The 27,178-nt window shown below is 44.6% G+C and overlaps 3 protein-coding genes and 2 pseudogenes across 5 annotated transcripts; 4 read left to right on the top strand and 1 right to left on the bottom strand.

Moving 5' to 3' along the window:
* The first annotated feature begins 1,872 nt into the window (after nt 1-1,872).
* On the top strand, nt 1,873-3,302 carry LOC136535530 (uncharacterized). Its single transcript, XM_066527806.1, has 4 exons — nt 1,873-2,279; nt 2,477-2,566; nt 2,693-2,786; nt 2,855-3,302. The coding sequence occupies exons 1-4, from the start codon at nt 2,117-2,119 to the stop codon at nt 2,991-2,993; spliced, it is 486 nt and encodes a 161-aa protein (XP_066383903.1). The 5' UTR covers nt 1,873-2,116; the 3' UTR covers nt 2,994-3,302.
* Nucleotides 3,303-3,346: 44 nt separating this feature from the next.
* LOC136535528 (uncharacterized) lies at nt 3,347-15,720 on the bottom strand. Of its 3 annotated transcripts, XR_010779002.1 has the most exons (10): nt 14,913-15,720; nt 13,977-14,165; nt 13,363-13,455; nt 13,009-13,191; nt 12,829-12,931; nt 12,558-12,743; nt 6,932-9,351; nt 5,289-5,687; nt 5,071-5,203; nt 3,347-4,050 (listed from the first exon to the last, which is right to left on the bottom strand). XR_010779002.1 is itself a non-coding variant. In XM_066527805.1 (9 exons), the coding sequence occupies exons 1-9, from the start codon at nt 15,111-15,113 to the stop codon at nt 4,047-4,049; spliced, it is 3,993 nt and encodes a 1,330-aa protein (XP_066383902.1). In that variant the 5' UTR covers nt 15,114-15,720; the 3' UTR covers nt 3,347-4,046. The 3 variants fall into 3 exon arrangements, 2 of the variants coding, with proteins under 2 accessions (XP_066383902.1, XP_066383901.1); XM_066527805.1 differs by having other exon boundaries at nt 5,071-5,684; XM_066527804.1 differs by having other exon boundaries at nt 5,071-5,687; nt 14,913-15,719.
* A 2,157-nt stretch (nt 15,721-17,877) lies between these two features.
* On the top strand, nt 17,878-19,812 carry LOC136540406 (uncharacterized). The gene is made up of 2 exons (XM_066532419.1): nt 17,878-18,344; nt 18,451-19,812. Exons 1-2 carry the CDS (start codon nt 18,109-18,111, stop codon nt 18,587-18,589), a joined length of 375 nt encoding a protein of 124 aa, XP_066388516.1. The 5' UTR covers nt 17,878-18,108; the 3' UTR covers nt 18,590-19,812.
* Nucleotides 19,813-21,526: 1,714 nt separating this feature from the next.
* LOC136540407 (uncharacterized) lies at nt 21,527-22,011 on the top strand (annotated as a pseudogene).
* Nucleotides 22,012-25,127: 3,116 nt separating this feature from the next.
* Nucleotides 25,128-25,916, top strand: LOC136540405 (uncharacterized; annotated as a pseudogene).
* The last annotated feature ends 1,262 nt before the right edge of the window (nt 25,917-27,178 follow it).

Below are 27,178 nucleotides of genomic sequence, written 5' to 3'. Positions count from 1 at the left end.
AAATAGCAAGAGGCTCGGGGGCTACACCTAGATGGATGTACTTTTTCTTCAAAAAGCACACACCACTCGAAGATCTCAAGAAGCGCTACATGGTTTCACTCAAGAAAGCACTCGGACGACGCTTGTTCCTACTCGACAAGACCTGAAGGAACAAGACGAGGCTTCTAAAACTCAACCATGAAGTGCTCGGGGGCTTGTCGGTACGGGACCCACAGGATACCCCGCAAGGAAGGAAGAAGACCTAGTTCAATTAGGACTCTTCTCCTATAAATCTTAGTAGTAGTATTACTCTGTAATCCTACTAGAAACTCTCATTATAAACTGACTAGGATTCTAGCCTCCTGACTATATAAAGGAGGGCAGGGCACCTTGGATCGGGAGTTCAACAGAGCAATTGTACGACACAACACTTCTTAATCAATCCAACGCAAAGGCTAACATCGACTGGACGTAGGGTTGTTACTCGATCTGCGATCGAGAGTCTGAACCAGGATAAATCGATTGTCTCTTGCGTTAACCATCGAGTTCAGCATACACCGAAGCCCGAACATACTGCCCCGGGTACCCCCATGGCAGGTTATCGGTGATAAAACATCGACAATGACCCAAAGATAGTGTATTTTGGGTCATCTCGTTGGAGATAGTCTTAGACTACTCCCGTCCCTCCGTCTAAGCAAAAATACAATCCCCATTTTCCAATAAATTAAATAATTTTAAGTTTAATTAAATCTATATAAAATTAAAAATGTAGGACACCGACTAAATATAATTGCATTAATTATAAAATATATTTTTATAATAAACATAATAGGAGACATAAATGTTGGATTTAAAAAAACTTTAATCATATTAAAAATGACAGAACAAACGAACAAAAAAATACTTTATTTGATAAGGTTCTAAATTATCAAATAAGATAGGAAAGAGTAAATATTCGCTCGCGAAATTATTATTGGATTAGGATACATTACCCTGATTCAATAAGAATAAAAAAGAGATTAAAAAAAGATTATATTTTATATTAATATTGAGTTTTATATATTCTAGATGTTCTTTCTTAACTATATATTTATTTTTCTTTTTTAAGAAAGTTTATCTAAAATCTTTTTTATATACAACAAGTACTCCGCGGTCCTAAGTCCACACGGCCGGGAACTAGCGGATGGCATCCTAGTCTAGTCATACAACTGTACATAATTCTCCGCGCCAATTCGAAAAAGACTTGTTCTACTCCCCGTTTGGCAAGTAGGAACGGTTTCGATTCTCGCCAGAATCTTTAAGATCCATGTCAAACGGGGAGGAGATGAAACGTTTCTGGCTAGAAGCACCATAACTGTTTCTCAGTTATTTGCCTAGACTCTTGAAACGATCAATGGATGGTTTCTACCGATTCTATGGCCCTGCTCGCTTTGCTGAAAAGTCATGGCTGAAAGTACTGTTCGCCGACTTGGTGTGAGAGAAAAACACTGTTCGTTCGCTGAAATAGTACGGTTCATAAGACAAGCGAACGTGGTCTATTCCTTACGCCCTCAATACAACAGTGATGGTGCCTTTTAGTTTAATTTTTTTATTGCAGCAAATTAAAAATGGGTTCTATTTGTTCTTCACCCACAACAAATTCTGAATTTTTTTAAGATTGTTTTCATTTATATGTTTTTTTTTGTTTTTAATCGAAATCTAGCCTATCAGCCAAACGATTTCATAAAATGATGTTGATTCATCATCTGAAACATTTTTTTGAGAGAGAATTTGAATCCTGAACGTCTACGAGAATCTAGATACCTCCCAAACGCACCATAACTAATCCTCAGATTTAAGATTCACCACCTATACATACATGGTAAGACCTATACATATAAACTTGAGCAGCGTAGACAAACTACCAAGACAAGTGCACGCAAAAAAAGATCAAGGGGTGTAATCCCCAGATCGTGTTTTAGCTTTTAGTTAGTGGCTCACAAGAGAACAAGTCGGCCCCATCCTTTCCCACCGGCGACATTGCCCCCACCAATCCACTAGTGCTACACGCCTACAACTCCATGCAATCCATCCATCCTCCTTCGCATCGCTGGGCCTTAGCATACTGTCAGGCTACCAGCAAGCGAAGTAGCTAGCCATGCTCGGCCTCCGCGGCCTCACCGCCGCGACCCCGGCCGCGGCCGCACCGCCGAAGGGGCAATGCAGCGGCAGCGCCACCCCGCCACCAGCGATGATAACCCGGGTGTCGCTGGCTGTCCCGGCGGCTGTCTCGCTCTCGTTCGTCCTCTGGTCCAGTCCAGGTACGGCTACTCTTGCAGTCTTGCTCACCGCCACTTTCGCCCTCCTAGTGACACCGGTGCGACACAGCAGCAGTCACGCTAGAAACTGCTCGTGTGAACAGTAGCTAGAGTTGCGGATGAGTTGGGTGTCGCATGCAGACCGAACATAAAGCATTCACAGATTCGCCGGTGTAATGCCCGGCACATTTTGACTGCAGTGAACGCCGGCATCCTGTCCGGTTTCTCGGGACTGGAGTCGACTCCAGGCCCCGACGTCCCCCGGCTCGAGTTCCTGGAGAAATGGAATGGTTAGTTGCTTGCCTCAGTTTCCTGTTGAGTTCTTGTGAAGGCCAGGGACTTGTTCTTGCGGCAAACTTAAACAATTCAGGCCTTCTTGACTGATGGAAACCCTGCCTTCCTGTTGCGCTCGCAAGCGGAGAACCAGAAGTACACCGAATTCGATAACAGGTTCAAGAAGTCCAAGGTGCTGCAGGAGCTGCTCGAGAAGTCCAAGAAGAACAAAGAGAAGTAAAAACATATTTGCTTACGCTCTCTCTGGTGATACATGTTCAACGCTGAAGCTATGATTTTTGCAGGAACGAGAGGATGATCCAGGACAAGTATTGCCTGCGCGGCGCCGAGTGGGGCGTCGGGGACTGCTCCACGGAGGGCATGACCGACCAGGAGAGGGAGGACTTCATTTCGGAGCTCAAGAAGAGAACCGGAGCAGAATAGCGAGCTGAGCACATCATTCAGTTTCAGCAGGCGAAATACCCTGATTACCAGGGGATCTAGACCAGTCCATAGGCCACTAGGAGTACGAGAATGTTCACCAAAATAATGGGAGCTCAGAATTTGCAATGCATATGTACCCACTGTAAAATGCATATAGCACCAGTAAATTGCCATCTACACTAATTCTCAAGATCCCTAAATTCCCCCTGTTCTTCAAGAACTGGAAGTGTAATGCTGTAACGTAAAACTGCAGCTCTGGGAATAACAATCATAGATGAAACAGCCCTGAAAACATTTCATGCATCACAATGCCCAAGCAGAGAAACATGCGGACATCCAACACACAGTACACATGGAATGGAACCGAGGAAGATTGACATGGATAACTTTTTACTCGTGCCTTGAGTATTCTGGAGTCATCCCTCGCTTCAGCACGTGAATTTGTTTCCTACGATTGACTTAACTCAGTGTGCATCTAAGTGAATAGTTTGCTGTGTTACATGAGCTTAATCCTACCTAAGAATGGTACGAGGATTTCATTATTAGCTTTCACTTACACACGCCCAGACACATTAAAACCCAAAGCATTCCAGATTGTTTCCGATGCAGCAATGCTTGTTCCTGCTCCATCCAAACTAATATTGTTATTATCCTTGACACGATTCATATAATGAGACGGCCGGAACCAGTTCATCCTTGTTCATAATCTTCAGTTCAATTCTGATTTCTGTGTGAAGATATTCTGGGTTTTGACGGTTCCATGATTTGTTCTGAAGATAGTTGTTTTAATTCCAGGAAGCACCATTGTGACTGGTAAAATAACCTGTCGGTAATTGATGCCTCTTTTGACGGTATTCACAATTCAGTGCTTCTGAGATCACAAAGCACCAAGAAGCCAGCTAGGGCATATACTTGTTTTTTTTTTTGTGGCTGCTGATGGCCCAACCATCTGCATCCATGCAGGATATGATCACAAGGGGTGGACCGAAATATTGCTATCGCAAGGTTTCAATGCCAGAAACCAAGTGATCAAGCCATCATATGAAGACTCAACTACCTTCAAAGCAAACAGAAACACAGATTTCAGCACAACAACAACAACAAAGCCTTTAAGTCCCAAACAAGTTGGGGTAGGCTACAAAAGGGCGTACCCAGTGCAGAGAGCTCCCGCTCTGTGCGGGGTCTGGGGAAGGGTGTCAGTGGCAAGTCTTACCCTCGCTTGTGCAATGCGAGGAGACCGCGACTCGAATGGGGTAGGCTACAAATGGTGCTAAATACTTGCAGGTAAATACATAAATCAATTCACAGAAGCAAGCTGCATAAATGATGGCGACCATAATCCCTGATCTGGTACTAGTTCGATGTGGTTATGCACTAATTTATACCTTTGGAACTAGATACCAGGAGCCAATTTACTAATTACTGCAAACAGCTATGGGTGTTGGTTCAACACACTTTGTTTTGTGCATACTTTAGACTATGTAGGCCACAGGCAACCAAAAATGAGCACACATTGATAATGTATGCAAATGAGGTTACTGGCCATTATCACCAACGTGACAAAGTAACCATGAGGCATGAGAGAATGACTATTCTCATTAAACTCTGAAACACCCACTGAGGAATGAAAATAAAATGAGTTGGAACTTTTGTTCTGTGGCTTGAATATACTATTTTATCCCTTTTTTTATATATCAACATGAAATATGAAGCAGCTTATCTCTTCAATCCCTGCTTGCCGTACCTAATTTGCACATGGCTGCATGTTCATGTGCCAGATTCTTCAACGCGTGAGAATTTAACAAATTTGAATTTTCAGCAATCCATCATTGTCTGTCAATTTTAACTATAGGTCAACTAACTTACTATTATTCTTATAAAAAAAAGAAGTCAACTTACTATTGACAACTGCTGTAATGCATTTATTCTGCTAATATAGATGAAAGCATGATGAGTTGTTTTTTTACAGATAACATAAACTTTTGTTACATATTCATGATGTAATTTTTTCAGACTGCTCATACGGAAACATTGAAAAAAAACAGTGATAAACAAAAAATATTATAACAAGTATTACCGACGATGCTGAGGTGAGGATGGTTGATCAGGAGATGAATGAGAGGAACCACCCCTATATGGACCACGTCTTTGCCCATAAAGCCCATTAGGCATTACTTGGCGTGTCGACCTTGGTATGTCATCACCATCTGCTGCAGGAAGTGGCCCAAGAGATCCAAATTCAATTGGTTCAGATGAGGAAGCACCATGATTTGAGCCTTGTTCATAGGAGTATACCATAAAAAATGGTGGTCCTGGAGGGCCAGATAAAGCACCGGCACCATTTGAAGACGTAGATGGTTGTGCATAAACCCCATGCGCTGTGTTTCCTGGTTTGCGCATAGAGCTTGTGGATCCAAAAGGTTGGCCCTGCACAAGATACTGAGAGCTTGCCTCATGCCGGTACGAGTCATTTCTATAAGTTCGCCGTTGCCTATCAGACTGGCTCTCATCAGTGACCTGTCTATCAGACCTCATGCCAGACCTCTCTGACTGGATACGTCCATAGCCGCGGTTTGGATTTCGTTGTTTTGAGTTTATCCAGCTTCCCTCCTTATCACTATAGTCACCCCTGTCACCATTATAACCTCCTCTGTAGTTTCTTGAATTTGAGTGCCGGTCCCTATAAGGAACCTTCTGAACAGAAGCCATAAAATTGACAGCTTAGTATTCCACAGTCCAGACTATCAATTTCATAAAATCATTGCTTAATAAATCTATCTCTTGCAAAACATGGAAATCAAAGTGCCATGACCCAAGATGAACAGAATGTAGACCTAGGTTGGCCTTAAAGAAGCTCCAACCTAAATGCCGCAAAGTTACTATGCTATGATTTCATGCTGTTGATGGGTAACATATGGCTTTCAAGTTGATTAAAGACCATTTAAAGAAAGAAGGCTTAGTTGGAAAGAAAGGGTGTTTTTGGTGGATCTTAGAGTAATTCTAGTAAAATTCATCCAGGGCGCATCCTTCTTTAGTGATCAGAAGCACCAAAACTACCAGTGCATGGTTACAGGATAATGACATAGCTGGTTCCGACAAAACTGCTCCTAGCACACGAACTTCAGCATGATGATTTTGGATAATGTTATTAAAACAAGCTAGCACTAGCAAAGACCAATTTCACCAATAAGCAACTCAAAGCTAGCAAGCTGATACAAAACAACCACTGCTTGTGTCTAGACTCTGGGCCTCAAGCTCTAAGATACTCATGCCGAGATAAAGGGAATCTTCACATCAATTTGGCAGGTAGACTCATAAATCTTATTAGTTATTAGCAAGTTGACACTTTGAATTTTACCAAACTGACAGAATCCAACAGAACTATGAATAGTTACAATCTCTGGTTGAGCAATTGAATCATCTAAAGGGGCATTTGCAGGTTTGGATTGATGGGACAAATCCTAAAATTCAGTAAAAAGAGAGGAAAAGAAAATAGAGAAGGGTGGAAACAAATTTGAAATGGATGGGATGATAAAGACCCATCCAATCACATATTCAATGAGTCAATTATTTCCCAGACTCTAGATAAACATGGACCTTACAGTCCTCTTGTTCTCTGTAATAAGATATACGACAAATTTATTTCTGATGGTGTAACCTTTTTGAACTAGATTGTTAAAGAACAACAGGGCATGGATGGCCAGCAATCTCAAGCCCATAACAGCTGTGGAACAAGCTGGAATGAGTATGAAGTTTAGAAAAGTTCGATATAAGTACATTGATAGCGTTGATGGTCTCAGCTAACCACGTATTAAAATTGCAATACTGTAATAATACAATAAAGGATCAAGCTTGTTCAGTTTTTTTACATGATATATTATTACTAACAGGCTCTCTATGCATGATACAAGATACTCAAAGAAATATTAGGTTCTTACAGGATTTGGCAAGTAGGTTCCTGTGCCTCCACGGTATCTAGGTGCATCTTCACCATAGCGCTGAAGAACACCAGTTCTTTCTGTAGACGGTTGTACAGGCATCACAGGAAATACTCTTGGACCGCCCACCATTTGTGGCCAGTTAACATTTGGTGAAGCTGGTCTTCCAGGCCCATCCCATGGAGCATGGCCCTGTAAATACATTGGCGGCACCGGAACAGGGTATAGAACAGGACCCATGGGACGAGGATTCTGGCAGAGTCGCCCATACTGTAAATTATGCCAATGGCTGACAAAATCACTATTCAAGATGTCAGGCTTGTGTTCACCAGATGACTCAATCATAGAACTGGATGATACTGTTGAGGTAGCACTGGAATCTTGTTGGTGAACATCATTAAGTGAACCAAAAAATTGACCTACAGTATTGGCAGGAAGCTGATCAATTCCTTCACTTCTCTCAAACTGGGGACCAGAACCATCGCTATTCCCTGGAACAAACGGGAGCACAACAAAAGGAACTGGTGGACCTGTTTGAACAAAAGTAAGTCCAGAGCTATCACCTTGCCTATGCTGTGGTGATCCAATAAGAAAAGGTGCAAACACTGGATTTGGCATGCCAACTTGTGATGGATCAAAATCATTTGGTACTTGACTAGTTCTTGATTGTGCTGAAAAAGAATCAGACCCTGTTACTATCTCAGAAGCTTCAGTGATGATTGGTACAACTGTCCCATTTCTGGGGCCATCATTAACTTCAGCTGGGAGATGCTCAGCGGTATTTCCCATCTGCCACCCAGTCTTGCCATGTGTGGTCGTGGCAGGTGCCGCAAAGGCAGATCTTTTTCCCCATTTTTCTCTTGATGGTCTTGTTGTATTTACAGTCATTTCATCCCATGAATTCGAATCCAGAGTTTTGCCTTTGGATGAACTGGCATGTGAAGAAAGAACATTCACATAACCACTCCTCTTAGAGTAATCTACAGCAGCTTCTCTACTTGTATGGTTTTGGAACATGCCAGTATAAGTTTCATCATCTACACCATTATTCTCAACTGTAAATTTCATCTGCCTTTCCAAGGGAGCACCTGGTACACCATTAGGCAAAGAGGAATGTTCTTTGCCATCAATACCATAGATGTGAGGATCTCTTGCTTCAGGATCAAACTGTCTAGAAAACCCAACACCATACTCTTGCCAAGTTTTGCCAGCATCATGATTCACATCTGATGTATTAGGCTTTTCAGTCTCAGTACCATCCTCAATGTTTGGTGCAAAATTTGGATTGTGTATGTAATGGGCCATAGGAGGTGGAACAAATCCATGCAGGAACTGCATATTGGGCAACCATGGTGTCCCAATTAAGTTAGCTGGTGGAACCCCAGCCAAATGCTTTTGTGAAAAAGTTGTTGGAGCCAATAAAGGGGGATGTGCTACGGACATATGAGAAGGTATTTGCATTGGTAATTGAATCTGTCCATTGAATCCATGCAACTTCACGGATTCCATTAAATTAACCAGAACTTGTTCGTCATGGTGCATATCCGATGATTCAGAAACAGAAGGGAGTTCTTCATTCATCACAAAACCATTATCATCACGATAGCTGCTTGAAACACTATTTGAGTCAGAAGCTGCCATTGCACTAGGGTGAGATGAACTGTTCAAGGAAGATACTGATTCATCCTGTGAAGACTTAGTGCTGTGGTTGTTAGACACTTCTGGAACCAATATGTTTCTTCTGCTGCTGTAATCAACACCCAAAGATTTTTCCATACCAACTGCATTAGTCCGCCTTCCACGAAACCCTTCAGCAGAAGAGTCTGTGAGTTCAGGACTTGATCGGGTTCTTGCAAATCTAGACCTGTTCTGCCCATTTCTGTCATTGACAAAGAGACCATTTGGCACTCTCTTATCCCTTTCACTTTGCATCAATCCAGCTGAGTTATTTCTTTCAAGCTGTTCAGAGACCTTAGCATTGCCTTGTGGTGTATAGTTTTTTTGGTGCTGAACATGAGTAACTGAAGGATTAACCGCTCTTGGCAGATTACGATAATGTATGTCACTTTTGTGAATTGGTTGAGAAGGGTCAATATAAATGTGACCAACTTCAGTGAGATTATCTTGATTCGGACGAAGACTATCCTGATTAGCATGAAGCTTAGGATTTTCAACCTTTTTCTTGAATGCTGTTACACTTCTTTGGCTGCCTGACACTACAGAAGGAACAACCTTCAGAGGCCGCACATCAACTAGACTTGGGGTAGGCACATCAGGACGACTGCCACTCCCATGTCTTATCCATGTATTTGTGAAGAACTGGTTTAACTCAGCAATTAAATCTTCTTTTGGACATTCAAGTAATTTTCCAAGCCTTTTCGCCCCGTACGCAAAAGCACTGCGTATTCTAAAGAAATTTCCTGCAAAACCAAAACTTTTCACTGAACACATCTTCTTACGAGACTGGACATAATTAGCAACAAAGAGATAAGAAGACAAAGTAATGACAAGAGTTCTTTTCCGAGTAAAGAGCACAAGGAAAAATTGTCATATTTATTTAAGTATTAAACAATCAAAGTATGCTGCCCTTATTTAGCATACTTGAAAGGTCAATACATGTAAGAGTGAATATGTGTGACATCACAAAACTGCTCAAGGAGAATCTATTACGGGTCACATTCTTACAAAATGCTGTCAGTATTGACATAAATTGTAACAAACCCAAAATAAAGTAAGTGCACCTAGTTGCTGCTTAAGGCCCGTTTGGATCTCTTACCAATTAGACAAGAAATTTCTAGTTAATGAAATCTACCAGGGAGGGATGCATGGAGCTTAAAATTGCTGGCTCAGCAGAGATTATTTAGGCCAAAAGATTTGTCAAGTTGGCCCTAACAAGATTGAATCACAACATTCAAATTATACTCACATAATGATTAACATGCAACAGAGGACTGGTGAGAACATATAGCTTCGACATGAGGCTGCTATTTTGTTGAAGTACCAGACATCTTAGCATGGCTAGATAGACCAGAATAGACCAGACAAAAAAGTAAACTATAGCTACAGAGGACCTGTTACAGCATAAGAAAATAATGAAATTCTTATTGCCAGTATTAGGTTGATTTGCTAGAAAATTTATATGCATATATCTGGAGAACAGTGACATTCCACCAGGACACAAACTAGAAAATGCGCCATAACGAGTTAAACTGATTAAATCTCAAAATATAGTTTCTTACTTATGCAAACAATCAAACAGCTACTGTGACAGCAAAAGAATTAAAAAAAAAGGGCGTACCCAGTGCAGAGAGCTCCCGGGTGTCTGCCACAAAATTCCCCATACAAAACAACAACAACAACAACAACAACAACAGCAAAGCCTTTAAGTCCCAAACAAGTTGAGGTAGGCTAGAGTTGAAACCCAGCAGATGCAATCAAGGTTCAAGCACGTGAATAGTTGTTTTCCTAAGCACTTCTATCTAAGGCTAAGTCTTTGGGTATATTCCATCCTTTCAAGTCTCCTTTTATTGCCTCTACCCAAGTCAGCTTCGGTCTTCCTCTGCCTCTCTTCACGTTACTATCCTGGCTTAGGATTCCACTACGCATCGGTGCCTCTAGAGATCTCCGTTGGACATGTCCAAACCATCTCAACTGGTGTTGGACAAGCTTTTCTTCAATTGGTGCTACCGCTAATCTATCACGTATATCATCAGTTCCGAACTCAATCCCTTCTTGTATGACCGCAAATCCAACGCAACATACGCATTTCCACGACACTTTCTGTTGAACATGTCGTCTTTTCGTAGGCCAACATTCTGCGCCATACAACATAGCAGGTCTAATCGTCGTCCTATAAAACTTGCCTTAAAACTTACCTTTTAAGTTATGTGGTACCCTTTTGTCACATAGGACACCAGATGCTTGGCGCCACTTCATCCACCCTGCTTTGATTCTATGGCTAACATCTTTATCAATATCCCCGTCTCTCTGTAGCATTGATCCTAAATATCAAAAGGTATCCTTCCTAGGCACTACTTGATCTTTCAAACTAATATCTTCCTCCTCCCGAGTAGTAGTACCGAAGTCACATCTCATATACTCAGTTTTAGTTCTACTGAGTCTAAAACCTTTGAACTCCAAAGTCTCCCGCCATAACTCCAGTTTCTGATTCACTCCTGTCCGGCTTTCATCAACTAGCACTACATCGTCCGCGAAAAGCATACACCAAGGGATGTCCCCTTGTATGTCCCTTGTGACCTCATCCATTACTAAGGCAAACAGATAAGGGCTCAAAGTTGACCCTTGATGTAATCCTATCCTAATCGGGAAGTCATCCGTGTCTCCATCACTTGTTCGAACACTAGTCACAACATTGTTGTACATGTCCTTAATGAGCCCGACGTACTTCGTTGGGACTTTATGTTTGTCCAAAGCCCACCACATAACATTCCTTAGTATTTTATCATAAGCCTTCTCCAAGTCAATAAAAAACCATGTGTAGGTCCTTCTTCTCCTCCCTATACCGCTCCATAACTTATCTTATTAAGAAAATGGCTTCCATGGTTGACCTTCCGGGCATGAAACCAAATTAGTTCATAGAAACCCGCGTTATTGCTCTCAAGCGATGCTTGATAACTCTCTCACATAGCTTCATAGTATGGCTCATCAACTTAATTCCCTAGTAATTAGTACAACTTTGAATATCCCTTTATTCTTGTAGATCGGTACCAATATACTTCACCACTCGTCAGGCATCTTGTTCGATCGAAAAATATGGTTGAACAGCTTGGTTAGCCATACTATAGCTATGTCCCCGAGGCACCTCTACACCTCGATTGGGATACCATCTGGTCCCATCGCCTTACCTCCTTTCATCCTTTTCAACGCCTCTCTGACCTCAGATTCTTGGATTCTCCGCACAAAGCGCCTATTGGTGTCATCAAAAGAGTCATCCAACGGAAAGGTTGTGTCCGTATTCTCACCATTGAACAATTTGTCAAAATACTCTTGCCATCGATGTCGGTTCTCATCCTCCTTCACCAAGAGATGCTCCCTTTCATCCTTGATGCACTTAACTTGGTTGAAGTCCCTTGTCTTTCTCTCACGAACCCTAGCCATCCTATAAATGTCCTATCTCCTTCCTTCGTACTCAAATGTTGGTAAAGATCCTCGTACGCTCTACCCTTTGCCACACTTACAGCTTGCTTTGCAGTCTTCTTTGCCACCTTGTACTTCTCTATGTTGTCCACACTCTTGTCATAGTATAAGCGTCTATAGCATTCTTTCTTCTCCTTAATAGCTCTTTGGACTTCCTCGTTCCACCACCAAGTATCTTTAGCCTCGCCTCCACTTCCTTTGGAAAATTCCCCATACAAAAGAAGCAAAAAAAAAACTGGAACAGCCAAACATTGAGATAGCAAACTAGCAATCAATTATCATGTATACAGTGCATGACATAGTCGTCTAGCATTACAAATACCACAGAATCACAGTAAAAATCATTAAATCAAAAGCAGCACACCATCAATTGTATGGAAATAATTGAAGCCAAACTACCAAAGAACATGTACTCCGTTCAATTCACCAGTAACATAAATCTTAAAGCATGTTCCTACTTCATAGTTACCTTTACTGACACTTCTTCCAAGATTGTTGTTTGCACGTAAAGGATCAATAACATTAAAATGTTTTGAAACAAATGGTTGACCCTGGTTCTCCTGGGTGCGAGGCACAACTCCATATGCAGAACTACAAGTATCCAGGAAGGACTTGTTCAGCAACAATTCACCACTGTCCATCCGTGGGGGTTCCGCTGCATGATGTAACATGAATGATCAAAACGTCCATGTCTCAATCAAGCATTGCTCTATCAAAACAAAGCTATACATATGGATTACCAGTCATATCTGGAAGTGAACTAATAGGAACTGGGCCCCACAAGCTCAAACAAAATTTCTCCCAATCAAAGTTGCTGAAAAATTCTAAGAAGCGGTACAACACCTGCACATGCACAAATAGAAAATAAGCACTGGCTTAATGTCAGGATATACGTATAAAAGACGAGAAAGTAAAGTCACCTCAAGAGGTCCGGTGAAAGAGTTGTTGAATATATGAAATATGTACAGAACAAGTGTCTCCAATGCGTAAGTAGATATAAGGCCATGGTGAGCTCCGAGAATACGACTCTCGTAGAAACACCATGCCTTTATCAATATGATACTCCTCTTGAATAAATGGTTTCGGCTGATCAAGTTGTCAATCTATTAAAATGCAGAATCATTAGAAGCAAATATAGGCAGAAAATCAATCATATTTGAACAGCCGAACCAAGCCAACATAATTTTTTTACAGGATTATAAGATATAAATGGTAAAGTTTCAAGCACATGCTCTGTATATACAAATTAAGCTGGATTTGGAGTAAGAACACACCTCTTCAAGAAAACATAGTGTGCATAGTCCACCGACTTGATTAAATGAGATGTCAACAACAATGTTTTCCACAAGACACTTTATAATCTTGACCTGTACATGATACATGGAACATGAGAGAACGACACAAATGTATGAAAAAATATGTATACAAGTGGCAAATCCTTAAACATGGTATATTCCCCGAAGGAAGACAAGGGAAGGGAGCAAGAAAAAAGGAATCAGATGCATTTTTTTTGTACTAAGAACTAAGGCTGATGCTAGAAGTGTCTTCAAAAACATAATCCTCCTAAAATTTAATAGTATATTAGCATAGCGATTTTGCCCACACTACATTCTGCAAAGAACTGTATTAAAGGAGCGATGGCCACATACTAAACTGAAGTTTAACTTAGATATTTTGTTACTTTCGGTTCTGTACAGATTCATATGGCACAGCATGCAATAGGCAACTTCTGGTAATAACTTCAACACGATCATAAAGTCGTAAGCCATGAGCCCATGATGTTAATTTAAACTCTATTATAGGTACACATTTGGCAGAGGCGTAACCTCGTATTGAGCTTCTCTGAAGCTTATACAGCAACTAAAAGAGATATCACAGGGAAAAATACCTCTGCCTGAATATACTGCACTTCTTTTACATGAAATTCAGCATTTTCGTTCTTCTCTTCACGTTCCAATGCATCCCGGACAAGATTTGCCCAAATCTCCTTTAATTCTTCACTATTACTAAAAGCAGTGACATCAATGTCACCATCGGGTAAGTAAGTCTTGAGAGGGACCGACCCAAAGGTAAAAACCTGCAGAGAGGAAGAGACCAATTCTCTGTGAAGCATATAAAGTCAACTGGATAACTGGATGCTGAAGATAAGAGCAGGAACGTCCAAAATGCTAGTGAAAAAAATCCCCCCTGACATGCATAAGACAAACAAACAGGTCTATTTCAATCATCAAAGAAGCATGAAGTAAGGTAAAAGTGGTATCCCGACGCACCTCCTACTCCTAGGCTGCACAGCAAATGCTCATCCCAACAGACAAGCCAGGATTTTCATACAGCCACATATGGCTATTGATTTATAACTATTAAACAGGATTTTTCATACACCTCATGTCACAGGAATGTGTATAAAGAGGGGAATTACAGTTCAACTATACACTATATCCCGGATCTTTCTTCATGCTCTTCCCCAATGCACAGATTACTTTTTCCCAGTCATCCCCGTTGTATGAAAGCTTCATGCTTCTAAACAAGCATCAGATCCGAAGCATTGGTGTCAAGTGACCAGAGGCCCTCTGGAACCATAAGCCGCCATTTCCAGCGAGCACTCTGTCCAGAATAAGCTTCGGTTGCTCAGACAAACATTTGAATAACAAACAGAAAGTAAAACATCGATTATTACGCTAGCCAGTTCTAAAGTAGCAGTCTCATCTAAGCATCCACACAGCAGTCCTCGCTGCCATCTAAGAGCGTTCTACTTCAGACAGATGCTAATCTCCACTGCTACCTGTGGTGGGCAATCGGACCACTTGGTAAGCAGGTACCCTACCTGGCAGGAGAGGCAGTTCATGATGAGCCGCTGCACGTAGTGGTACACGGCCAGCCTCCGCCCCTCGGAGTACGCGTTGGGCTGGATGCGCGCGATCAACTCCGCCGTGCGGTCCTCCGCGACCGCCCAGCGCTCGGGGTCGAGCCGCCGCGTCACCCCAGCGGACGCACTGGGCAGGAGCCCGTTGGGCACCATCCCCATGCGCGCGCCAACCAATGCACCCTCCTCCGCCTGGCGGACCCAAAACCCTAGTTCCCGACACCAGCGGCAGCCGACGGTAGAGCACCCCCGCAGCAGCGGGCTACAGCGGCGACGGGTGGCTAAGAGCTCGGAGCAGCCGCCCTCGGCACGAATCGAGCCAGGCCGGTGGATCCCCAGGAGGGGGTCGGGCGGAAAACCTAGCGCGAGCTATGGATCGATGCGGTTGTGGGGATGAGTAAGCGGCGGCGGCGGCGGCGGCGATGAGGAAGGGAGTGGTCGGCGTGAGGAGAGGAGGGGAAGACAAGGGGAGGGTTGTGTTGGGGAGGGCGAGGAGACGTGCGGTTCGGGTCGGTGTTTGGTTTGGGCCGTGCCGCCGTGGGGATGCACCGGGGGCAAACGTCTCAAACACTTCGATGCGGCGTGGCCGCGTGGGGCCTTTTTGGGTTCGAGCGGGAGCATCCGCCGTGCTACGCTGTAGGGACTTGCTAGATGCGCGTGGAATGGGGGGGTTTGGATTGGATTTTTCGGAAACTTGCGTGTAGATTGTAATTTGTAAACTGAGGTGCATGAGTCATGAGTATAGTCCGTCCTAGTAGAAATTGAAATCAGAATCAGAATCACAGTCCTAAATCCAAATTCCTAGCTGGATGTTGGAGGTTACCGAGTGGCAACGGAAACAACACTCATAGACGTGGAGACAAACTTAAAACAGCATGTTCCTGCCTTAACGGCCATTCATCTTGAGGATGTATACGTCATCTATATGTTACCCTCTAAATCGAAACCAAAAAAAATTTATTTGTCTCACATGTGTTCTAAAACCTAGTGCTACGTAGCCACGTCTTCATGATATATGCACCATTTATCTATCACCTTCTAAATCTAAACCAAAGCATTTATTTGTCTCACGTGTGTTTTAAGTATTAGTATTACGTAGCCACGTCATAAAATGGGTTGCTATTAAACGACACTTATTGTTGGTTTTGTTAGGCTTGAAACGTATTATCATTGAATCTATAACTGAACCTAAACCAAGCACTATTTTGTATACACCATGACACTATTATTCATGTATTATTATATCAACTAATGTTTTCACAATGCCATCATAGGTTTCGTACCACAAAACGACAAGATTGACTAGTGTCATGCACGAGACTTTGCCATGAGAAGCACATTATTTTTAGACAAGGACAACGAACACACACTTTATACAGCCGCTTGCCATTTATATAGAACCACATCTTAAGGATGTACATGCCATCTATCTATCACCTTCTAAATCTAATGGGCCATTTGGAATAAAGAAATGACAAAGGATTTTTGAATGATTCATCTTCCTTTTTTGATTTTTTTCTTTACACACCTTTTGTTCACGTGAAAGAATAGGAAGCATTTCACGGGATTGCACTCCTATGGCTTTGATTCCACATGAAAACAAGAGGCCTCTTGGAAAAATTCTTAGCATGAAAATAAACTTCTCGCGCGCGTCGCTCGATCCCATCCGAGGTGTGATTCGTGTGTTTGGCGGTAAATTCAAAATTGGGAGCATAAGAAACCTTTGTTTTCCCTCATATGCTACCAAAGGCCCCCTCATCTCTTTTCTTGTGTTTTTAGTTTCTATATTTGATAAACAAATGGCACATCGATTCTTGTATTTTTCCTATTCCAGTATATTTTCATATCACGTGTTTCAAAGAGAAGCTAAACCAAAGTCTTATTTGTCCCACACGTGTTTTAAGAACTAACGTTACATAGCCATGTTACAAAGTAGATTGCTACTAAACCACACTTGTTGTTGGTGCTAAAACAACTTTTATTGTCAGTTCCAACAGGCTTGAAACGTACTGTCGTTGAATCTGTAACCGTCCAATTCGAAACCAAGCACTATCAACTCGTGTTTCCATGATGTTGTTATAGATTTCATATCGTGTTCCAAACTCGAGGAAATTAAGCATGTGTTTGGATGGGGGATCAATTGGGTTGGACCTAGTTTTTTGGGTGTTTGGATCGGAGTTCATGGGGTTAGGGTCGAACCCAGGAGAGCATGCGGGTTTCCTCAGTACCGCAAAATCGGGTGGACGAGGTTGACCCACGTCGAACGCACGCATCTCCCTCGAGTTCGTCTCCCTAGTGATGCAAGGGAGCACGACAGCAGGCCAAGCACGGCCGCCGCTCGCTCCTCTCTACGACCAACTGACTCCCAGGCGACGGTCGTGGGGGCGCAACGGCGCTCACCATGTAGCGGAGGAGATGCGCCATGGCCGTGGGGACGCACAACAGAGGAGATGCACAACAGAGCCATGACCGTGGGAGCGCAGCGGAGGAGATGTGCCATGGCCGTGGGGGCGTAGGGGAGTAGGGTCGGGCTGGCCAGACGGGGACGAGCATGGGCTAGCCGCACGATGACCTAGGGAAGAAGAAGGGCTAAGAGAATGACGTGCAGGACTCACATGTCAGGATCTACCTGTTCGATTTATCGCCGACCAAACATAAAACATGGGATAAGCTAGACCAAAGTACTATGATACATCCAACCCATCCCAGGAGTCCACAACCAAACGCACGCTAGTAGTCTGTTCCGGTGACCGACCACCTAAAACCAAGCATGTTCTCCGAATTTTTGGACGCGAGTCTTCGTTAAATTTCTGGGAAAAAAACCCCGAATCGGTCGAATTGGAGAATGCGACTTGCGGTGGAGCTTCAAACTCACGGTGCGAGGAGAAATCAACGCAGCCATAGTGTCTACTACTCTACTCTACCATTCCACAAATTTACTCGAAGTCTTCGGTGGTCAGCGACAATGTCGAAGGACATTGGACAGCCATAGTTTGCCCGCACGGCGCTTTCGGCAGAGCTACAAAAGTGTGTGCAAGCCCCTTGCAGCTTGCTGGCTTTGCTGCTAACACACGTGTGGCCGAGAACCAACGAGCGATAAAAAAAGCCAGGCACAGCCGCTCAAACAGCGCACGCCGCCCGGCGCCAGCTGAACGGCATGCTGCGTCTGCACGCCGGCGCCAGCACCGTTGCTTGCGCTCCCGTCCCGCCGCTGCCGCGCCAGCTCACGCCCCGGCGGGCAGCGCGGGGCCGCCGCCTCTGGCCGTGCAGCGCGAAGAAGAAGGCAGCGAACGAGGACGAGGACGACCGGCGGGCGGGAGGCGGCGTGCTCTCCAGGACCGTGCTGCTGCGGGCCGGCGTCGCGCTCTTCGCCCTCGGCTTCGTCGACGCCGGGTGAGCTTCCACGCGCACGCCTCCAGTGGTTGCGCCGCGCTATCCCGGCATTGCCATGCCTGCTGCTCGGACCTTACAGTGGGTAGCTGCTGCTGGTGCTCCGCAGGTACAGCGGCGACTGGTCTCGCATCGGCGCCATCTCCAAGGACACCGAGGAGCTGCTCAAGCTGGGCGCCTTCGTCGTCGTGCCGCTCTCTCTGGCCCTCGTATTTTCGTTATCCGAAGACAGCGACCGTAAATCTTAGGATTCGAGAAAGCGAATTGCATTCTTAGTAGAAGAGCGGCGACGGGTGGCTAAGAGCTCGGAGCAGCCGCCCTCGGCACGAATCGAGCCAGGCCGGTGGATCCCCAGGAGGGGGTCGGGCGGAAAACCTAGCGCGAGCTATGGATCGATGCGGTTGTGGGGATGAGTAAGCGGCGGCGGCGGCGGCGGCGATGAGGAAGGGAGTGGTCGGCGTGAGGAGAGGAGGGGAAGACAAGGGGAGGGTTGTGTTGGGGAGGGCGAGGAGACGTGCGGTTCGGGTCGGTGTTTGGTTTGGGCCGTGCCGCCGTGGGGATGCACCGGGGGCAAACGTCTCAAACACTTCGATGCGGCGTGGCCGCGTGGGGCCTTTTTGGGTTCGAGCGGGAGCATCCGCCGTGCTACGCTGTAGGGACTTGCTAGATGCGCGTGGAATGGGGGGGTTTGGATTGGATTTTTCGGAAACTTGCGTGTAGATTGTAATTTGTAAACTGAGGTGCATGAGTCATGAGTATAGTCCGTCCTAGTAGAAATTGAAATCAGAATCAGAATCACAGTCCTAAATCCAAATTCCTAACTGGATGTTGGAGGTTACCGAGTGGCAACGGAAACAACACTCATAGACGTGGAGACAAACTTAAAACAGCATGTTCCTGCCTTAACGGCCATTCATCTTGAGGATGTATACGTCATCTATATGTTACCCTCTAAATCGAAACCAAAAAAAATTTATTTGTCTCACATGTGTTCTAAAACCTAGTGCTACGTAGCCACGTCTTCATGATATATGCACCATTTATCTATCACCTTCTAAATCTAAACCAAAGCATTTATTTGTCTCACGTGTGTTTTAAGTATTAGTATTACGTAGCCACGTCATAAAATGGGTTGCTATTAAACGACACTTATTGTTGGTTTTGTTAGGCTTGAAACGTATTATCATTGAATCTATAACTGAACCTAAACCAAGCACTATTTTGTATACACCATGACACTATTATTCATGTATTATTATATCAACTCATGTTTTCACAATGCCATCATAGGTTTCGTACCACAAAACGACAAGATTGACTAGTGTCATGCACGAGACTTTGCCATGAGAAGCACATTATTTTTAGACAAGGACAACGAACACACACTTTATACAGCCGCTTGCCATTTGTATAGAACCACATCTTAAGGATGTACATGCCATCTATCTATCACCTTCTAAATCTAATGGGCCATTTGGAATAAAGAAATGACAAAGGATTTTTGAATGATTCATCTTCCTTTTTTGATTTTTTTCTTTACACACCTTTTGTTCACGTGAAAGAATAGGAAGCATTTCACGGGATTGCACTCCTATGGCTTTGATTCCACATGAAAACAAGAGGCCTCTTGGAAAAATTCTTAGCATGAAAATAAACTTCTCGCGCGCGTCGCTCGATCCCATCCGAGGTGTGATTCGTGTGTTTGGCGGTAAATTCAAAATTGGGAGCATAAGAAACCTTTGTTTTCCCTCATATGCTACCAAAGGCCCCCTCATCTCTTTTCTTGTGTTTTTAGTTTCTATATTTGATAAACAAATGGCACATCGATTCTTGTATTTTTCCTATTCCAGTATATTTTCATATCACGTGTTTCAAAGAGAAGCTAAACCAAAGTCTTATTTGTCCCACACGTGTTTTAAGAACTAACGTTATATAGCCATGTTACAAAGTAGATTGCTACTAAACCACACTTGTTGTTGGTGCTAAAACAACTTTTATTGTCAGTTCCAACAGGCTTGAAACGTACTGTCGTTGAATCTGTAACCGTCCAATTCGAAACCAAGCACTATCAACTCGTGTTTCCATGATGTTGTTATAGATTTCATATCGTGTTCCAAACTCGAGGAAATTAAGCATGTGTTTGGATGGGGGATCAATTGGGTTGGACCTAGTTTTTTGGGTGTTTGGATCGGAGTTCATGGGGTTAGGGTCGAACCCAGGAGAGCATGCGGGTTTCCTCAGTACCGCAAAATCGGGTGGACGAGGTTGACCCACGTCGAACGCACGCATCTCCCTCGAGTTCGTCTCCCTAGTGATGCAAGGGAGCACGACAGCAGGCCAAGCACGGCCGCCGCTCGCTCCTCTCTACGACCAACTGACTCCCAGGCGACGGTCGTGGGGGCGCAACGGCGCTCACCATGTAGCGGAGGAGATGCGCCATGGCCGTGGGGACGCACAACAGGAGGAGATGCACAACAGAGCCATGACCGTGGGAGCGCAGCGGAGGAGATGTGCCATGGCCGTGGGGGCGTAGGGGAGTAGGGTCTGGGCTGGCCAGACGGGGACGAGCATGGGCTAGCCGCACGATGACCTAGGGAAGAAGAAGGGCTAAGAGAATGACGTGCAGGACTCACATGTCAGGATCTACCTGTTCGATTTATCGCCGACCAAACATAAAACATGGGATAAGCTAGCCCTAACCAAAACAAAGGTCAACTATGATACATCCAACCCATCCCAGGAGTCCACAACCAAACGCACGCTAGTAGTCTGTTCCGGTGACCGACCACCTAAAACCAAGCATGTTCTCCGAATTTTTGGACGCGAGTCTTCGTTAAATTTCTGGGGAAAAAACCCCGAATCGGTCGAATTGGAGAATGCGACTTGCGGTGGAGCTTCAAACTCACGGTGCGAGGAGAAATCAACGCAGCCGTAGTGTCTACTACTCTACTCTACCATTCCACAAATTTACTCGAAGTCTTCGGTGGTCAGCGACAATGTCGAAGGACATTGGACAGCCATAGTTTGCCCGCACGGCGCTTTCGGCAGAGCTACAAAAGTGTGTGCAAGCCCCTTGCAGCTTGCTGGCTTTGCTGCTAACACACGTGTGGCCGAGAACCAACGAGCGATAAAAAAAGCCAGGCACAGCCGCTCAAACAGCGCACGCCGCCCGGCACCAGCTGAACGGCATGCTGCGTCTGCACGCCGGCGCCAGCACCGTTGCTTGCGCTCCCGTCCCGCCGCTGCCGCACCAGCTCACGCCCCGGCGGGCAGCGCGGGGCCGCCGCCTCTGGCCGTGCAGCGCGAAGAAGAAGGCAGCGAACGAGGACGAGGACGACCGGCGGGCGGAGAGGCGGCGTGCTCTCCCGGACCGTGCTGCTGCGGGCCGGCATCGCGCTCTTCGCCCTCGGCTTCGTCGACGCCGGGTGAGCTTCCACGCGCACGCCTCCAGTGGTTGCGCCGCGCTATCCCGGCATTGCCATGCCTGCTGCTCGGACCTTACAGTGGGTAGCTGCTGCTGGTGCTCCGCAGGTACAGCGGCGACTGGTCTCGCATCGGCGCCATCTCCAAGGACACCGAGGAGCTGCTCAAGCTGGGCGCCTTCGTCGTCGTGCCGCTCTCTCTGGCCCTCGTATTTTCGTTATCCGAAGACAGCGACTGTAAATCTTAGGATTCGAGAAAGCGAATTGCATTCTTAGTAGAAGAGCGAAGAGTGTTGGATCGTTTTTCGTGTTCCGGATGTGCAGCTACATCGATGTAATACAAGTCAGGTTTACTAGTTTCTTTTTCTGAAGATAAAAAACGAATCGGAACCTCAGTATCATTGTCATTTGCTGTCCGGTTTGTCTGGGATCGGACCGAGGTGTGTTCAGACATCATAGTAGTAGCACCCGAGGTATCTCTGTATGCGATGTTCGTCAATCTATATTTTTCAGTTGTTTTTCAGTCAAACTAGTATTTTTCTTTTACAATAAATCAGATAGAACATTGTTTTGATTTGTTTTTTAGCTAAGGGAACGAGGCCAATTGTCTCATTGCCTGCGGCATTTTTTCAGTCATGGCGCATGGGCGACGTTTCGTGCTTGACAGGAGAAAGGATCAACCATGCGTGCCTGCGACGGCGCAAGTAACCGCTGCTTGATCCGCGAGTAGTTTCTTTGATAGGAATCTCCTGATCCTAGCATGCATGGATCCTGAGTCAGGAAGCACCACGGGATTGCAGCGTTTGCCGCGACAGAGGCGGAGCGTTTGCCGTTGCTCTCGTCTCCGTTTCGTTGTATCGTCGTCACAACGGCCCTCTTGCCTCTTGCAGTTGTGGGCCGCCTGTCAGGGCAGAGATCTCGTTTGAGGTCGCTACCACGCGCTCTTCTCGTTTGATCCTTCACATGATTCCGGGGACGGCATTTTCTAATGGCAGAATATGATGTGACGTGAGCACGTCACCCACCACTTTGTTCCCTTCATCGATCTACAAGTACAACAGGAGGCGCTTCGTCCAAGCCGTCCAAAGGAGGGAGCGAGCGACCCAGATCTTGCACACGGCACGGGCCGCACGGTAGCACTGTGTATCTTCTGCCGCAGGGGCGTGGCCGCGTGGGCCTTCTTCCCCCTCTTCCGCCCGTCCACTGCTCCTTTCTCTCGCCTCTTGACCTCCATCGTTCGACCTCGCGACGCGGCAATTAGGGGGCGGCGGCCTTCGCTGAGATGACCACCATCGTGATCACCGTAGGCTATCTCCCGCGACACTCCCCCCACCCTGTGCTCTGCTAGACAGAGAGATCCGAGTCCTTCCTTGGTAAGCCGTCGCCGCCTCCTTCCCCTAATACTCTTGTGGCCTGCCTGATTCGCGTCCCAATTCCTGCCTGCGCTTACATACTTGTTGACAATTTCTGCTTACTGGGATGGGACGCATGGCTCGTGCTCAAGTTGAATTGTCAATCATGGATTAATGGCATTCGAATATCCGATGGCTGTATTTGTATCCTGAAACGTTCGTCTCGAGGGAGTGGGCGCCTTGTGCATACGAAAGGGAGGGGAATGGATGTGAAAATATCAAAATATTGGTTAGGTTAGGGTTGGTTCATGTTTTGGTGGGAGCGTTAACACTGATATGAACTGCTGATAATTGTCATTTTGGGGGCAACCGGTAGACACAGTAATTTCGTGTGATACATACATATGTTGGGATCTCATGTTCACGGGGTGCACTATGCACCAAAACAGGCCAGGGGTCGTTTACAAATACACCACGGTAACTGAAAGTTGCAAGAGGATAGAGCATAGAATAGTCCCAATCGTCTAGCTAGGCTGCAAGGTTGATTATGAGGTTTTATCTGGGAATTGGTGCATCCTCATTACCTGTTAGCTAGCCTATCTCTTTGTTGAAGCTGTCTTAAACAAACCTATTGAAAGGATATGCTCTGGATGCTATATGATGATGAACATCTCTTCTGTTGCAATGTTGCACTTTTGCAAGTCCATTGAATGACAAATCACATCCTATTTTTAGGATTGTTGTTTTTGTTCTGACTTGGATGAATTAAAAACAGCCCAATTTTGGTTTCTGTGCATCTACAAGTAAATTCACAATCCTGAATTTTGTTATTCTATATTTCAAAGTTGGGCGCAGTACACTCTTCCAGTTGTAGCCTTCTAGGATCTGTTACTTCTTCCAATTCATACGCCTATGTATCCAATGCGCTCTTGTAACTTGTAAATACATTTTGTATTGACATGTCTTAAGCTCATTTGCTCTCACAGAACCCAATGCTGACTGTCCCCTGTTCTTTAATGTGACTTTGGAGCTGTTAATCAGTTTCTTTTAGTTTATGTGTTACAGAATATAATCAACTGCTGTTGATTTTAAACATAAATTCTCATGTAGGACTAGAATCTGATGCTCCATCTATGTATCCCTTCTAAATTCAAAAAGTAACAAGAGTAGCAGAAGAAGCTGTTTTCCTTTTCATATTATTGGCCATTGGGGTTGCAAATTGAGCGATAGTTCAGTGGTGTGGTTCATCGTGGTCGTGCCTACCAACCGGGGTTCGAACCCGGTATTGCACCCAAAAAAACCCCCCTCTCTGTGCTCGCTGGCTTATGTCTGTGGTGCATCGCTGGCCCCGGTAATGGTACACTGCGCTGGCCTGGGTAACAGTGTTAGCCGCCCCAAGTTTGGTTTGGCCCTATAAATGGCCATGGGCCAGGGTGTGTGTGTTGGGGGGGGGGAGGGGGGTCTCATCCCAGGTCATATGGTCCCTTCTTAATTATAATGCCCTAGGGTTGGTTCTTCCCCCACCGCTCGATTTTTTTAATTGGCCATTGGGGCATGGGATATCGTTGCCTTCTTTTGAAGAAGAAAAGGCTACCGACCACAGACGAATGTTTTTCCCGATTCATGTGCGATTTGAATAATTATCAATGCATCAGGATGTTGTATTGCTGTTTCTCTGCGTGACCTAGGCCAGTTTTGTATTTTTCATCAGAATTTTTTCTGAATCCTTTAAGAACCAGACGTAACTCTCTGATTGTGGTGATTCATTGTGTAGACATCTGGTTGATGTATAGTTTACGATTTTCAACCTATTAAGTTTCAGAATGTTTTCTGCGTATAAGCTTTCTTTGTCTTTAGAACTTGGATTTTGTGTCTAATATTTGTCTTATGCATATATATAGTGGATTTTGTGGTCAACCATACAGGAGCCAGTCATATCTTTACCCCAAGTATTGATTGCATTCTATCAAATACTGAAGATTGTTTTCTCAGATTTGTTTGGTGAGGACATCATGTGGAGCTTTGCATCAAATGCCATAGTTGGAAGCTTAAAGAAAAAGGCACAACCCTCAAAATGCAGCATATCCAATCCAGATTGTTCTGATGATGAAGTTTCTTCATGTACAAGCTAGAGAGGAAGGCCTTGATTGTCCAATATGCTGGGAATCCTTCAACCTTGTGGAGAATGTTCCCTATGTCTTGTGGTGTGGCCACACAATGTGCAAAAACTGCATCCTTGGTCTTCACTAGGCAGTTGTCAAGTTTCCGTCCCTTCCTATCCAGCTACCTTTGTTCATCTCATGCCCCTGGTGCAACCTGTTGTCTTTCCGTCTGGATTACAAGGGCAACCTCAGGTTCCCACGCAAGAACTACTTTCTACTCTGGATGGTCGAGAGCATGAACTGGTGAGAGAGCAAAATTCCATTCCACTAATCACGACGGGCATCATTCCTCATGGCATTCAAGTGCTGGCACAAGTTCTAGTCATCAACACCAAAGAAATGCTACTGTATGATCAGAGAGCTCTTCTGCCAGAGATACAAGCATCGTCCATAACATTTTCCACACTGACAACATTAATGCTTCTCTGCAAAAGCTTATGGTGTGCTTCATGCAGCTGACAGCCAAGTTTCCGCTTGTGATAATCTTCCTGCTGATAGTCCTTTATGTTGTCCCTGCAAGTGCTGCTGTTCTGGTCCTATATGCCCTTATCACTGTTTTTGTTTACACTGCCCTCATTTTTTATCCTCTACTTTGCTTATCCCAGCTTGGATTGGCTTGTCAGAGAGATCTTCGCTTAATTCGTGTTATCTGAAATGTCAGCGAAGTTCGTACCCCTGTGACACATCATATATGCCACCTGCCCTCGTGGGCCCTATATAGTTTCTTCTGATTTCATGTCCTCTGTCCTTCTAGCACCTATTTCTATTGTTACTATCTATTTATAAAAAAAATACTCAGCAATGCTTTTATTTGTGGTTCTATGTTTGCTTGTTTTCTGGTTCTGGTTGAAAAACCTGTGTTCCATGAAATGTTAATCATTAAAAATCTTTGTTCACTGTACAAGAATAAACTTGTAACTCCGATGCAATGAAATGTTTGTAAGCTAAGGTAAAATTACGCAAGCAATTTAACTTCAGGTATCTGTTTGCTGGGTATTCTCCACTTCAGATGGACAACACAGCATTCTCCACTCCACTTCAGTTGGAATGGACATAGAGGATGCGCTCATGCACGGGGGACCCTGGGATTGGCACTGATCTTTTGTGTTTTGATAATCCTTGGCCATGCATGTCCGCCCCATCCGGACACGCACGTTCTCTCTAAAAAAACTCCTCACATGTGTCCATCCGCTCAGTCCCACTTGTAACAGAACCGACCAATTATATGAAATTAAGTAAGCAAATCATCCACCAGAGCAGACGATTGAACAAACTTAAGCCCGTATAACCCGGTAGTCCGTGAAATCACGAAGGATTTCAAACCAACTCGTGTCCCAGCCATGATCATAATAAGTTTATCGGTCACCATCACATATTACATAAAAGTTCACAATCTCAAATACATCAGAGTTTTAACATAGTTATTACAAACCAGTTCGAATGAAAGTAGCGGAAGTCATTTGTTCAAACCACACACACACACACACGGAGTTTAAATAGAGTGGCAGCGAATGATCATCTCCAAACAAAAGCATCAGACGAGACGTAAGGAATGACCATGCCCATGGTCCTAAGCATCACCCATCGCAGGATAAAGGCAGTTGATACAGTAGCCGTAATACATCTACCTATCTGCAACAAGTGGGAATAAAACCCTGAGTACGAGAAGGTACTCAGCTAGACTTACCCGACATAACCGAAAATAAATGACACCAAGGATTATGAAGGGCTTTATAGTAGGGTAGCTGACTCATTTGCAAAAAGAAGCATTTTTAGCATTTCAAGAACCTTTCTAAAAGCATTATTGCCAAGTTAATTATTATTAACCTATCAACTAGATTTGCACCTATACTAGAGTAAACACGTGATTAAGCAGATAATGATAACCAATGATCATTAAA

The sequence above is a fragment of the Miscanthus floridulus genome, chromosome 2 (assembly GCF_019320115.1).
Source record: "Miscanthus floridulus cultivar M001 chromosome 2, ASM1932011v1, whole genome shotgun sequence".
NCBI classification, from domain to species: Eukaryota; Viridiplantae; Streptophyta; class Magnoliopsida; order Poales; family Poaceae; genus Miscanthus; species Miscanthus floridulus.
The sequence above is the reverse complement of the archived record's forward strand: the minus strand, read 5'-3'. Positions and strand labels throughout refer to the sequence as shown.